The sequence below is a fragment of the Chaetodon auriga genome, chromosome 21 (assembly GCF_051107435.1).
Source record: "Chaetodon auriga isolate fChaAug3 chromosome 21, fChaAug3.hap1, whole genome shotgun sequence".
Lineage (NCBI taxonomy): Eukaryota > Metazoa > Chordata > Actinopteri > Chaetodontiformes > Chaetodontidae > Chaetodon > Chaetodon auriga.
In genome coordinates, this window is record NC_135094.1 from 10,581,374 (window position 1) to 10,594,366 (window position 12,993).

At 43.1% G+C, this 12,993-nt stretch overlaps 1 protein-coding gene across 1 annotated transcript; it reads right to left on the reverse strand.

Annotated features, from left to right (window-relative positions):
* Positions 1–8,821: 8,821 nt before the first annotated feature.
* Positions 8,822–12,893, reverse strand: c21h8orf89 (chromosome 21 C8orf89 homolog). The gene is made up of 7 exons (XM_076761635.1): positions 12,538–12,893; positions 12,403–12,448; positions 12,158–12,252; positions 11,653–11,791; positions 10,644–10,751; positions 10,488–10,543; positions 8,822–9,877 (listed from the first exon to the last, which is right to left on the reverse strand). Exons 1-7 carry the CDS (start codon positions 12,740–12,742, stop codon positions 9,738–9,740), a joined length of 789 nt encoding a protein of 262 aa, XP_076617750.1. The 5' UTR covers positions 12,743–12,893; the 3' UTR covers positions 8,822–9,737.
* Positions 12,894–12,993: the final 100 nt, after the last annotated feature.

A 12,993-nucleotide genomic window follows, 5' to 3' on the forward strand; every position in this document is an offset into this window, starting at 1 on the left:
AAGTACATAAATATACATGATAATTAGCTTAGATATGCTGGTAGGCAAACTTTAATCCTGGGACAGGCTACCTGTTTCCCCCTGTCTGTAGGCAGGAGTAACTATGACTCACCTACAGTGAGACAGCATACAGACAGTGAAACAGTCAGCTGGAGCTCCAGTGTGCACTATTTCCAGACCAGGGTGTGACCCGAATTTATAACCCTTGACATAGAGTACAGGCCAACGGTAGATGACAGATTCCTTTCATATACTTTAATTCGGGAGAGGCATGTCTGTGACAACCTTAACTAGGCTAATTGTTTTATCTCATTAGGAAGGGGCTTGTCGCTGGCAGGTGATTGATTAGGAGGACTACTAGATTTCTGCCCTGAGTGAAATTAAGACATAAAGCAGAGTACTTTCACAATGTCTCACAAATGTGAGGATTTTGTGATAGAAAAAAGCTAATAATGCCACTCTGTCCTGTTTTTACTCTTGTATTGAAGTGTTGCAAAAAGACATTTTCCAGATCATTGCAAAACTCAAAGAAAGCCTTTCAAAGAACTGATCTGCATGCATGACAATTGTAAGAAAAATTAAACATCATTTTGCAGGGCAGTGGCAGCATTTTTCACTGTTATGTTTGCTCAAGGAGTCTGAATGTCTGAGGATGTTGTGAACTCAAAAGGGTCAGCTTTTATTTGAGCAGTCACTCCTCCATCTCATGGGATACAAATGAGGCCTCCGCAGGGAGCATTAACAGAGAATGAGGCCTCGCTACTGCTATAGAAGGAGCAGATATTTGTAATAATCTGGATACTTTGCCTCTGCTGTCTTGAAAAACAGCTTGCGGAGAGCAGAAGGGGGTCCTTTGATTCTTCCTCTCACCATAAGCAGGTAGGTCAAGCGATAGTAATAGCCTTCATCTTCAGCATAATCATCAGCAGCAGCATCACGGAGGAGCATGTGTCTGAATCAGTGTATATTAAAGTCTGAGGGGGTTGAACCCAGACTGACCTCAGACTTAAGACTGCGGTTTGGTCATTTTGACGTAGAATTATTAAATTCAACATATTTTCACATGATATATAATCCTCCTTCTAATGTTTTATGTCATATTCTCTCTCTTTAAAAGATAAATATTTATCTTTAATCATTTTGAGAAGTCTGAAAGTGTGAGTCCAGTAATGCTTTATGTCGTGAAAAACAAAGAGGACACAGCTGAAATGTCACTAACACACACACGCTACATTTCCAGTGCTGATTTGATCTGTCCACTGATGCAAGACTTACAGCTGCATCAGTTTGCTATGGCTCCAGCACGTTGGAAGTGCACATCAAAGCATGTGTGTTTTATGTCTAACAGGCCCCCAACCCTGGACCTCCTGCCCTTACTGTGCACTTGTCAAAGACAATCAGCCTTCCCACAGCAACACACTCTGCGTGGAGTTTTCCTCTTGTATGTCTCAAGACAGAGACCCCTAACTATGCCTGTTTATGGTCTTCAAACTGTCACAAGCCGCCATGTCAGAGGCTGAATTGATGACAGTCATAAACACAACTAAACTTAATTGACAAATAGAAGAGATAGTGAGAGACTCGGAGAGAGATTGATTGGATTTCGTTAGCGTGCATGCCAACACTTCTTGTACTGGGTGTCAAGGAGACAGCAGGGTGGATCCCAGCTCCATCTCGCCTATGTGGGGAATGCAAACTGTGGCTGTCCCCATGGCGATCACTGACCTGGGTTGCTATAGTTTCAGAACCTTTTGTTGACAAATGCTAGAATCCACCTTTTCATCTCGCCACACGTCGCAAAAAGGTGAACTGATGATGTCACCTCTGAGCAGGATAACGCTCACTGTATCTCAAACACACAACAGGAGTATCTTTGTGGGGAATTATACTTGATAGCATCTCATAAAAACCTGCATGAACAAAAAAAAGCCTCAATTTTTACTGTTGTTAAACCAATAAATTGCCCAAAATGTAATATAGCATGACCTCAGAAATATGTAACCTTAACCAAATATTTAATTAAAGACGTATTTGGACTAATTAGTCCAAGTTTGTTTCTTTCTGTCGAGTACAGCCAGTTTCTGTCTCATGAATAGAAGCCTTTGTCCACTATCCTCTGAATTTACTGCTCAGCTGTCTCCTACTTCCTCCCTCCACATGTGCATCTGTACTGTACTCTGTGTGTGTGTGTGTGTGTGTGTGTGTGTGTGTGTGTGTGTGTGTGTGTGTGTGTGTCTGTAAGGGAGTGTCTGACATTATCTGTTTGTGTGACAGAGTTTCAGAACATTGTGTGTGTGTAACCTGTAAGTGTGCATTTGTCCATGTGGTGGTATTTGAGAATGTCTTTTATCTTATTTCTTGTGAATGATGTACCTGGCTATGACACACACACACACACACACACACACACACACACATACACTTACACACAGTAAGGCATATGAGTCATTATTTAAAGAGTGGAGGAGTTGGATGTTTGACTTGGCTTGTGTCATCAGAACACAGCATTCTGGCAGAGGGCGATCTGTGAGACAGATAAGTGAGGCTGAACAGGTGAATCCAGGTGAAAGATACTGAGATTTTACAAGTTCCCTCAAAGAATACAGAGAATTTTGTAAATATTGTATCAGACGATTGCAGCTTTCATCATGACCCCAAGTGAGTCTCTTCATGCAACACTTACATGAGCATCTGTTTGCGTAGTGCATCCCGCTAATGATGCTCTGTTCATTCCTTGTCATCGCTGTTTGATGGTTTATGGATGAGAACACGCTTCAGGACCACAGAAGCAAAGAGGGATGATGACACTTCAGCAACAGCTCTGCAGGACCAGCGCCAATGTAATGACAACAAAGACTGTGATATTGATGAAAGTCTTTCCTCTGCCTGAACCTGACATCATCACTGATGATGACTGTTCCCTCATCGCTCACACATCTTGACATATGCTTCCATATGTGTTTAAATGAAAGCAGGCATTAGAAGGCAGGTGAGGCACGGTGGGTGGGAGGGGAGTGGGACTGACCTCTGCCTCTGAGAGAGATGAAATTCTGGTAATGACTATGAGAGGGGATGCGTCTATCATGGTGGATTTCATAGATCATATTGTGAAATGTCAGAGAGCGGCGGAAAGGTTAGGGTGCGTAAGGGCAAAAGTGTATAATCTCATATACATCAAGGACTGCGGCTGAAAATCGCATATCACGTCATGCTTTGACGTGCATGTTGTTGGCAAACATGTCAAATCTCAGTCATACCTGCACATAACTGATACTTTTGAGCTATGAAAGTAAAAAAAAAAAAAAAAAACCTTCCTCAACTGGCAGCTGTAAAAACTTGTATGCAAACATTCTTGAAGATAAAAATTATCTTGCTTTTTTACGATCTTGAGGTCCCAGACAGAGAGCGCAAGCAAAGAAACGAGTGAATATTTGCAGCACCATAGGCTCCGTTGCCATAGATTTGACTTAGTTTTGGGCTCTGCTGTGTTTGTATGATGGCAAAGACGAACATTTGACCTCTGAGTGCCCCACTTGAACACACAGACGCACAGGTTACTATGGGACCAGGGGCGCCTGTTGACACATGTCGCCTGTTTGCTCTATCATTTGTTTTTGATCACTGTGTAACTCTCTTTTAGGATCCTTTAACAAGTTTCTTTAGAGCCCAAACTTGTTTCACAACAGAGGAAGTAGAACATATCAGTGAAGAGTTAAAGCCTTTAGAAAGAAAGAATTTTTATTGGTTGGCTGGAAGTCTTTTAGGTTAATTTCTTGGTAAATAGAAGATATGATGCTGCTGGGTCTGATGAAGACTCAAAGGGCGCTGATGTACAGTATGAAATGCAAGTAATTCTGTGAGGGCTCAAACTAAAGATTTTAATTAATAATGCACATTGTTCCTTTCAATTTTGTGTTTCTTCTTTTTCTTCTTGTGTGTCCAACCGAGTGCAAAGATGTTCTATTTATGATAATGCAAGACAAGAAAAAGCAGCAAATCTTCACATTTGAAAGGATGGGACCCTAAAATCTGAACCAAACTGACGTTAGAGGCTGAAAATCCAAAACAATGAGCTGAAAGATGCTGTAAAGCAGCGGTCCCCAACCACTGGCCCATGGAAAAAGTTTTACTTTGAAAATCAGGTGCATCCGCCTGTGCCTCTGTACACGTCAAACACACACACACTAATAATAATAACAGTTACAGGAAGTCAGTGCAGGGGGGTATTCCAGAAAGCGGGTTACGTGAAAACTCTAAGTAAATTAACCCTGAGATGAGGAAAACTCTGAATTATCTGTTCCAGAAAGAGAGGGAACTGAAACTCTGAGTCAGTCACCATGGTAACAGACTCTGTGAACATAACCTGCTCGCGGGCAGGTTTACTATGAGAAACCCTGAGTTTCTATCTGTCTCCTCCCACATGAAGAAAGCTGTTAGACATCGATTGCCCATTCACCCCCAATCGGATTGATATCGAAGCCCGATTAGAAATGCTTTACGTCGCGAGAGAATCTTCCGACCCGGATTAGATGTCCTGTCATTTCCAGAGGATTATCTGTTCGAACGCTACCGCTTTTCATCAAACGGTATAATTTATTAGGATTATTAGGATTAGTTAGGATTTGTAATATAGTTCCAACCATTAACATATTTCATCCTAACCCTATTTTTTTTATATCGTTTTATATATGAGAAGTGATATATATAAGTTTTATTTTTAAAAAGACACAAGTGTATACTTGCACCTGATGTAGGCACTTGTGTCCTGGGGGTCCCGGGGGCTCAGATGAGCTTCCCCCGGGGATGCCTTCAGCCACCGTCGCTCACGGTTTTGGCTGAGGGCCAGCTCCCTCGCCTCTGTCAGAGGTGGTCGAGGTGGCCCTCCACCCGGTTTTCGGGCCTCTGCCTTCTTTCAGATTTTATTCCTATTTACATTCATAACTGTATGCTACGATCTTAAGTACGGTTAAATGTTAAGTCAATGGAATAGTACATTCAAACTTACGCGTTGACACGGGTAGCAATTTTCTCCCACACCGTTTCTCTCTCCTTCGCTGGTGCAACCCGGGATGGATCAGTACCCGGGATCCGACCCAGGACACACTCATAATGCTCATAATAATGAAAATAACAGCTGGGTCAAGTCAGCTTGAATTAAAGGCATGAATCATTTTTTTCAGCATCCGACCCGGTATCCGACCCGGGATCCGAGCCGGTACCTACCCGGGTCCTACCCGGGATCGACCCGGAAATTTCCCGGGATTTTACCGGGACCGATCCGGAACTTTCCCGGGACCGACCCGGAAATTTCCCGGGATTTTACCGGGACCGATCCGGAACTTTCCCGGGAAATTTCCGGAACTTTCCCGGGACCGACCCGGAAATTTCCCGGGATTTTACCGGGACCGATCCGGAACTTTTCCGGGAAATTTCCGGGTCGGTCCCGGGAAAGTTCCGGGTCGGTCCCGGTAAAATCCCGGGAAAGTTCCGGGTCGGTCCCGGGTAAGTTACGGGTCGGTCACGGCAATTTCCCGGGACTTACCCGTGACCGACCCGTGACCAGACCCGGGATCCGACCGTGGATCCGACTCGGGACACGCACACACTAATAATGATAATAATAATAATAATAATAATAATAATAGTAATGATAGTAATAATAATAGCCGGGATCTGACCCGGGACACATACACACATTAATAATGATAATAATAATAATAGTAATGATAGTAATAATAATAGCCGGGATCTGACCCGGGACACACACACACACTATAATGATAATAATGATAATAGTGATAATAATAGCCGGGATCTGACCCGGGACACACACACACTGATAATGATCAGGAAGTCAGTGCAGTAAATGGGGTGTTGGAGCAGCGGTCCCCAACCGCTATTTGGTACAGGGCCGCACAGAGAGACTGAACAAAAAAATATGTTATTGATCATCAGATACTGAAAGAAGTTCGACAATCAGGTGCATCCGCCTGTGCCGCTGTACAGATGTCAAACCGCTCGCCTCGGTCACGTGATACGGTAGTAAATAAGTAAGCCCACAAGCTAGCAAAAATTAGTTTAAAAAAAAAAAAAAAAAAAAAAAAAAAAAAACGTCGTTGGAGAGCTTCTTCGAAAAGGGGAAAAGGCCAGAAAGCCTACAACTTCCAAGAAAAAGAAAGCTGCATTTAAGAGACAATATCAGCCGTCCTACTTAAAACACGGGTTTATCGCTTCAGGTGATTCTCACGCACCAAGCCCGCTCTGCGTAACATGTGGCGACAGGCTCGCAAATGAGGCAATGACGCCTTCTGGATGAAGAGAAACAAGCGTAGGGCTCCCACTAGTTACAATAACTACATTCAGGATAATGGTGAGTTGTATATTTAATAAGTTGTTTTTATTCGTTTCGATGCCGGTCCGGCAAATCATTGCTGTACGTGAAACCGGTCCGTGACGCAAAAAGGTTGGGGACCCCTGCTGTAAACCTCCACAGAGCGGGTTGATAACTCTCTGTGGCTTCTTCAATATTAGCGATCGTTTTCATATTACAGCCGTTCTTGTCATAAAAAATATCTGATTACACTTTATATTCGGGTACACATATGCACTGATAAGTAGTTGCTTATTAGTGTCCATGTTACTATGCATGCCAAAGAATAGCTAGTTAATGGTGAATATGTGCATCTTTATATGAAGTGTTAGCAAATATTGGTTATACCAGCTTCAGGTCGAGCACTGGCACTAAACAGCAAACATATCATCCACACTAATTATATAAAGCAGTGATCTTTGTCCCCAGACTGAAGCTGGCTCCTTTCCTCTCACACTGACCCAAACATATTTAGGGCATTTTTGATTTGAGGCGTTGGCAAAGCTATAATCTGGCAGACAGGCTACATTCTCCGATCCCTGCTGACAGAGTCAACTGGCACACTATCAAGGCAGCCGAAACAGTAACACAACCTGGCTTTTCTTCACTGAAGCACTGGTTGAGCAGGGGACACGCAGTCCACTCCCATCTATTGCCTCTGACAGAAAACACTATATTAACAATAGTGCTGCAAGACTTTTGGTGGCAAATATAAGGAAAACATAAATGTAAACATTAAAAGAAAACAGATCTGCACATGAAGTCTATTTGAGGCAGATAAAATTATTTAGCATTTTTGCATCTATAGCTCACTGATTGATCAAAATGAACCCTGGCTGATTTAAATAAGCACTGTACTCAGTCCTGGCTAAGAGCTCCGCTGAACTACAGTGAAACGATAAACCGCTTGTGGGCAGGTCTCAGTACAGCTCTTATTAAAGGCCTCATTGTTGACTGTTTGTTCCAGGTCATTTTGTTTCACTACACTTGAAAGGGACGGTAAAAACCCTGCAAGAAGAGGGAGACCCGGCCTCCGTTTGAGCCCGAATGCAGCCCCCCTTCACTTAGCATGAATAAGGGGATGGCTCTGTGTTTCTAGGTCACAGTGTGTCCCTGAAATGCACACCTCACACACAGGGAGGGAGAGAGGAACACAAACAGAACCTAACATCTGACAAGATCACATTTGTATTTAATGGGGAGCTCGGGGATACACTCTCGGAAATGAAACACAGATAACAGCTGAGTGGCACAGTGACCGAAATCATTGACCTTACTCACATCCTGATGACTGTTTCTGCTCTCACCCTCACCCTCACCCTCCCGTCTCTGCTCTCTCCACTTTGTTTAATCACGTGGAGATTAAAGTAAAAGAATGAAACAAAAACCTTGATCTTTCACTTGGATTTCTTTCAGATGGTCGGGAGGCCTTGATGTGTCACTCTCAGGCCCATCGGCCTCACTCGACACGATCTCCATGACAGACTGCAGGACACTCCTTGGAAAGCCAGCGAAGTGTCTCTGTTTCCTCGTGCCCCATAACACACGTCACAGAGGAGTGGAGCAGCCAGAACAACTTCATCTGGGACATACACACTTTTTAACTTCTATTTATCTGTCGACGGCCACGTCACGTAAAACATTAAGGACTTAATGTTAAGCAACGTTAAGCATTCAATCAACAGTGAAGGTCAGCGTGGATGGCAAGAACAGAGCGAGCCAGTTAATGGATTTTTATGTCTGGAGGTGTGTGAACTTCTACTTTGTCTTTCAAATAAACTTTTAATTAAGACGAGAACTACGTCACGCATGGTGCATTTTTGTGTGATTTTCTTACTTTTTTTAAAATCATAACCTTTTTTTTCTTCTGGTATTTGTGCAGTACTCCAGCTTTACAGTCCACTTCCTCAGACTACAGTATGTCTGTGGCATCTGACTTCAAATCCTGCACTGCAGAAGGTGAATCTTTATGTCTATGGCATGATATACAATATGACTATTGCCTTTCTGCTCTCGTTACTCACACTACAATTAGTAACGCAGCGATCCAATAAAGGGCTGAAACAACAACACAAATTATAAACGAGCATAAATGATAACCACGTCATCAGATAATAACGGATTCCTCATCTTCCTCCAAACAAAAAGACAATTGCCATGACTGCTGTCTTTGTCAAATGCAATGAACAAGACCATTCAGAGACATGAGCTGCCCTCCATACGGCAACAACACAATGCATTATGTGGGAAAGTACCACATTCTGGGATCTGGGGGCACAGTTTTGTGTCTGTTTTGTAGATATGGAATGTAGATTATGTTTCATTGCAATCTTTTAGGCATTCTGATGACTGCGCTGCTCCATATGTACATGCCAAAAGGACGGGAAGCTCCCTTTATTATCTCCGCTAGAAGCTACAGGACAAAAGGGAAGAAGCTCTTAACAAAAAGAGTAACAATAACAAAAATAAATTTATTTAATTTCAGGAAGACGTTTAACAAGGCACAATAATGGTTTTGCTAAACTATTTAACATAGATATGTTACTTACTTAAAGGCAGAATGAGTAGGACGATGTATAGACTCATACAAAAAATAAACCCTCTCAATCATCACTTCTGATGGTGTGCGGCGGTGTATCTGCAGAGCTCCTGCCCTCTGCCTGCACTTCATTATTTTCCTGTGTTTGTGACGTTTCTGGATGTCAAACCTTTGTGCATGTGTAGCCTCCAGCCAGTAACAGCGTGCAGGGTGTGACCAGGGCCCAGATCTTAAGCATGCATCCAAGAAGAGGCTTCTGGTGTCATGAGCCTGTCAGGAGGGCCCAACTTCACAAACTGCAACCTGCAAATCCTACTCATTCTGCCTTTAACAAACTTTAATTAGTATACAGGAAATGTTTGAAACACTGTTGTAATGAGATCCAAGCTTGACAGTATCTGTGACATATTGATGATGCAGTGATAAATATGGCAGTATTACATAACAGCCATTACAAGCCATTGGAAAGGTCAAATAAATATCTGTTCATGCAGGTGTTTGAGTGGAAAACTACTGGCAGCTGTGAGTCAGAGGAGAAAATATTCACTAATATTCATCATCAGCATTTATTCTTGTAGCAAACGCTGCAATTTACCACAGTAAATACTACGTGTAATGACTAAAGGAGAGAAGCTCAGGTCAGGAATCCCAGAATGTGAAGATCAGCCATGTTAAGCAGGAAACTAATATCACTGAGGACAAACAAGCAGTCAGAGCGAGCCACTGAAAGGAACACGGTGCCCTAAACGTTTTGTTTTCCTCAGACGTCGTTGGCACAGACTCAAAGGTTTTTATCCTTAACCAGTGGGACTGGGGAGGAGGTGATTGTCAGGATGGAGGCTTTCGAGGTTTCCGCATTTTCTTGAGCTTTTCTTGTCTCACCGTCTCACCCTCCAAAGAGGACAGCTCGGATATCCTGTGGATGAAAGAGCGAGAGGCTCCGACCATCGGGTCCGGATAAGACTGGCCTGTGTGGCAAGAGAGAGAGATACAAGGAAGGGAGAGAAGAAGAAATGATGCACCGAAATAACGAGGGGCATTTTCATGATGTTGGGTATATTATCTTAAATCAAAATGCAGTAAACTGGTTCACTTTAGCTACATCTTCTCATTTTGTGTCATATCAGCATGCACAGTTATATCAGCTGAGGATCAAGTCATGGATACTTGGTTGTGTCTAATCAGTGAGTGTGATTGGCATTTTCAGTGTTCTGCAGTAAAAATAAGTAGAAATGTAAAACAAAGGGGAAAGTGCAGGTTGTGCACTTTAAAACTGGGGCACGCTGAAACACGACGGCTTCAGGAGAAACCCATACTCTGCCTGACAACACTAAACATTCCCTTTCCCCGTGTGACCCCTCACCCCACTTTGTTATGATCCCTGCTTTTTGTTTGAAGACGTAAAAACCTTAAAAATTACATGTTTGCTGCCAATAACTCATCTTTAACACCTGTGCAGGTTGAAGGTTGGATTCTCCTGCTCACTGTCTACACAAACAGGGCATTCCTGACCTGACGTGTCATGACCACAACAAATACCTGTCTTGGCTTCACAGCCAAAGCATCACATCAACTCACTCTTTTGATTGTCTTTAACAGTCAGTAGGTTGGAGGTTGGATAATTGACCTTTGGCCTGCAGGACAGGGGGGAAGCAGAAGAGGCACAGGTCTGAGAAATAATTGAGAGAACTATTGATTGGCTTGGTCTGATTGAGTTTGTATGGGCAAAAATACCTGCTGAACTTGCAGTTGTCAACTGAGAAGGTGTTTCTGCCGCTGAGAACTAAAGTGGAGGGAAAGAGGATGGCTGGACTTGTGTTCAGTTCATATCTTTCAGGGTAGCTGGAAGACAAAATTGAGGACATTATGAACATACATGACGTAAAACTGCAATTATGGCTGTTGACTTAAATCCTTTGTATCTGGTGTCTTTTTGTGACAACATGAGTCCATATTTTCTCTGTTTTGCTTGAAGAAGACCCAGTCATTATATGTGAAAAGACAAGGTGTGTAAGTTCTTCTAAATGTTATTCTAAGTACTATTTGAAAGTGAAGGCAGCATTCTGTCCATTGAGAAAAAGTGCCGTCAAACTAAACTGCTCCCACAAACGGAGGACGTACAGTAATAAACGATTGTGATCTCATTACTGTGCAAAATAATAATGATTCAATTCAAGCTAGAATCAAGTGTTGCCAGAACATTAAACATAACAAGCAATCAGCTTTGAATCTTATTCTTTTGACAGTTAAATTATGTGTGTCAAAACATTTTGTACCTGGCTGCTTTTTTCTCACATTCTTGTCATACAACCCTGATTGCAAAAAACTCGGGACGCTGTGTGAGACATAAATAAAAACAGAAGTGTTCCTGAGCCCATGGAGTAATATCATTGATACAATCATGTGTTCATAAAGTGGTGAACCTCGCTCCATCCTCGCTTGTGAACGACTGAGCTTTTCCAGGATGCTCCTCCCAATCATGATACTATCACCTGTTAGAAAATGAACCTGTTTACCTGTGAAATGTTCTAAACAGGTGTTTTTGGAATTGAGTATATGTCAAAAAAAAGACGAGTAAATGACACCTTTCTCTTTATGTTTTACACAGCATTCCAAGTTTTTGGGATCTGGGTTGTATATGGGACAGTGAGTTGTCTAATTACTGCAATCTGTGCAGCTGTCTCCAGGAATATGCTATGAAGAGTACGACTACTCCTCTGAGTGACATTAATCCACTGGTTACCCCAGGGTGAAAGGCCGCCCAGCATGGCTGTGGGAAAGCTCCTTGGACAGGCTGAAGGGATGCAGGTTGCCAGGTCTGTACACACGGTAGTCTCTTGGGAGTGGAGGAACCACAGTTCTGCCCCTCTCGAGCCTTGTACCTAAAAAAAAAAACTTGCATTCAGCATGTAATATGAAGGCAATCATTCTCTGAAATGATTTGATTTCAGCACAACAGGAATATGGCAGACATCTATCTTTTATAAATATTGCTGAGTCCTATTGTGAAATTGTAATGTTGCTCTCAAGCATCAACGTTCACACGTGCAGTCACGTGTTGGAGGCTTGTGCTCATCATGCGTGCTGACATCTCCACCTACTGGTTGCCAGGTTACAATCCAGAAACAAGCCTCCAGGTCATCTCTTTAAATCCAGTCCACTTCTTAGGCCAAATGGGATCAAAACATAATGAATACAAATCTACTCACTGCTGTAATAACCAAACTCTCGTACTCTGCAGTTCTTACATTTCTTATCAAAAAGAAAGTGTCTCCCAGAGATGTCCTTCTCCGGGTCACTGTCCTCTGACTGCAGTCTGTCATCTTCGGCTAAGTTAGGTGACCTGCACATAGATGGAGGACAGAGGATTAAGAACCATCCTCAGCAGCACACATGGATTTTAATAAAGGTGAACACCACCCAGAATGATGACACATGCTTAGCACCATATGTGTATTAGTCTTGGATGTTTTATTCAGTTGACACATCTTACCCTCCAACGACGATGCCGCCAACCAAGGCTGTCCAATCCCTGGACTCTACAACAGAGATGGACGCTGTTAAACACAGCGCTAAGCTAGCTGCACGCTGAATGAGCTCAGCAGATGTGTGGAACATGCTTACTCACTGCTCAAGGGTTGCATCACAGGAAATTTCCTCCTCATGAGATTATTTTGTGTGAAGGCTGCTTGTCCTCCACCTGCCCCCATCCCGAAGTTCCTGTATGCTGGATGTGCAGCTGCGTCAGGGCCGCGCTGGCTGCTGTTTGAGCTTCCCTCTGATATTAGAGCCTTTGCGGTTGGTAGCGACGCGTTAACCTGGAAAGTCATCATGTTGGAGCCGCCATGCACTGACCGCTGAAGACACGAACCGGTTATCGACCAAATAGAGGACTCCTGGTCATAATAACGTGTAATTCGTCCAAACGAGTCATCCCCGAGCAGCAATGCTATCTGCAGCTCACCGCTATGCTACCGAGTCACCGCGTCGCCATGGAAACAGGCTTCATTTAAACCGTTACACGGCAGGTCCGGCTCCGCTCAACACCCCCTCTTCATTTAAGACAGATTTTAATGACCCACAC

Bases quoted from the DNA above. Each gene is read 5' to 3' on its own strand.
- c21h8orf89 (XM_076761635.1), bottom strand. From the start codon at position 12,742: ATGATGACTTTCCAGGTTAACGCGTCGCTACCAACCGCAAAGGCTCTA. The intron at 12,449-12,537 runs GTGAGTAAGCAT...TCTCTGTTGTAG, and splicing joins TGTGATGCAACCCTTGAGCA to AGTCCAGGGATTGGACAGCC. The intron at 10,752-11,652 runs GTAACCAGTGGA...TTTGTCTTCCAG, and splicing joins GGGCGGCCTTTCACCCTGGG to CTACCCTGAAAGATATGAAC.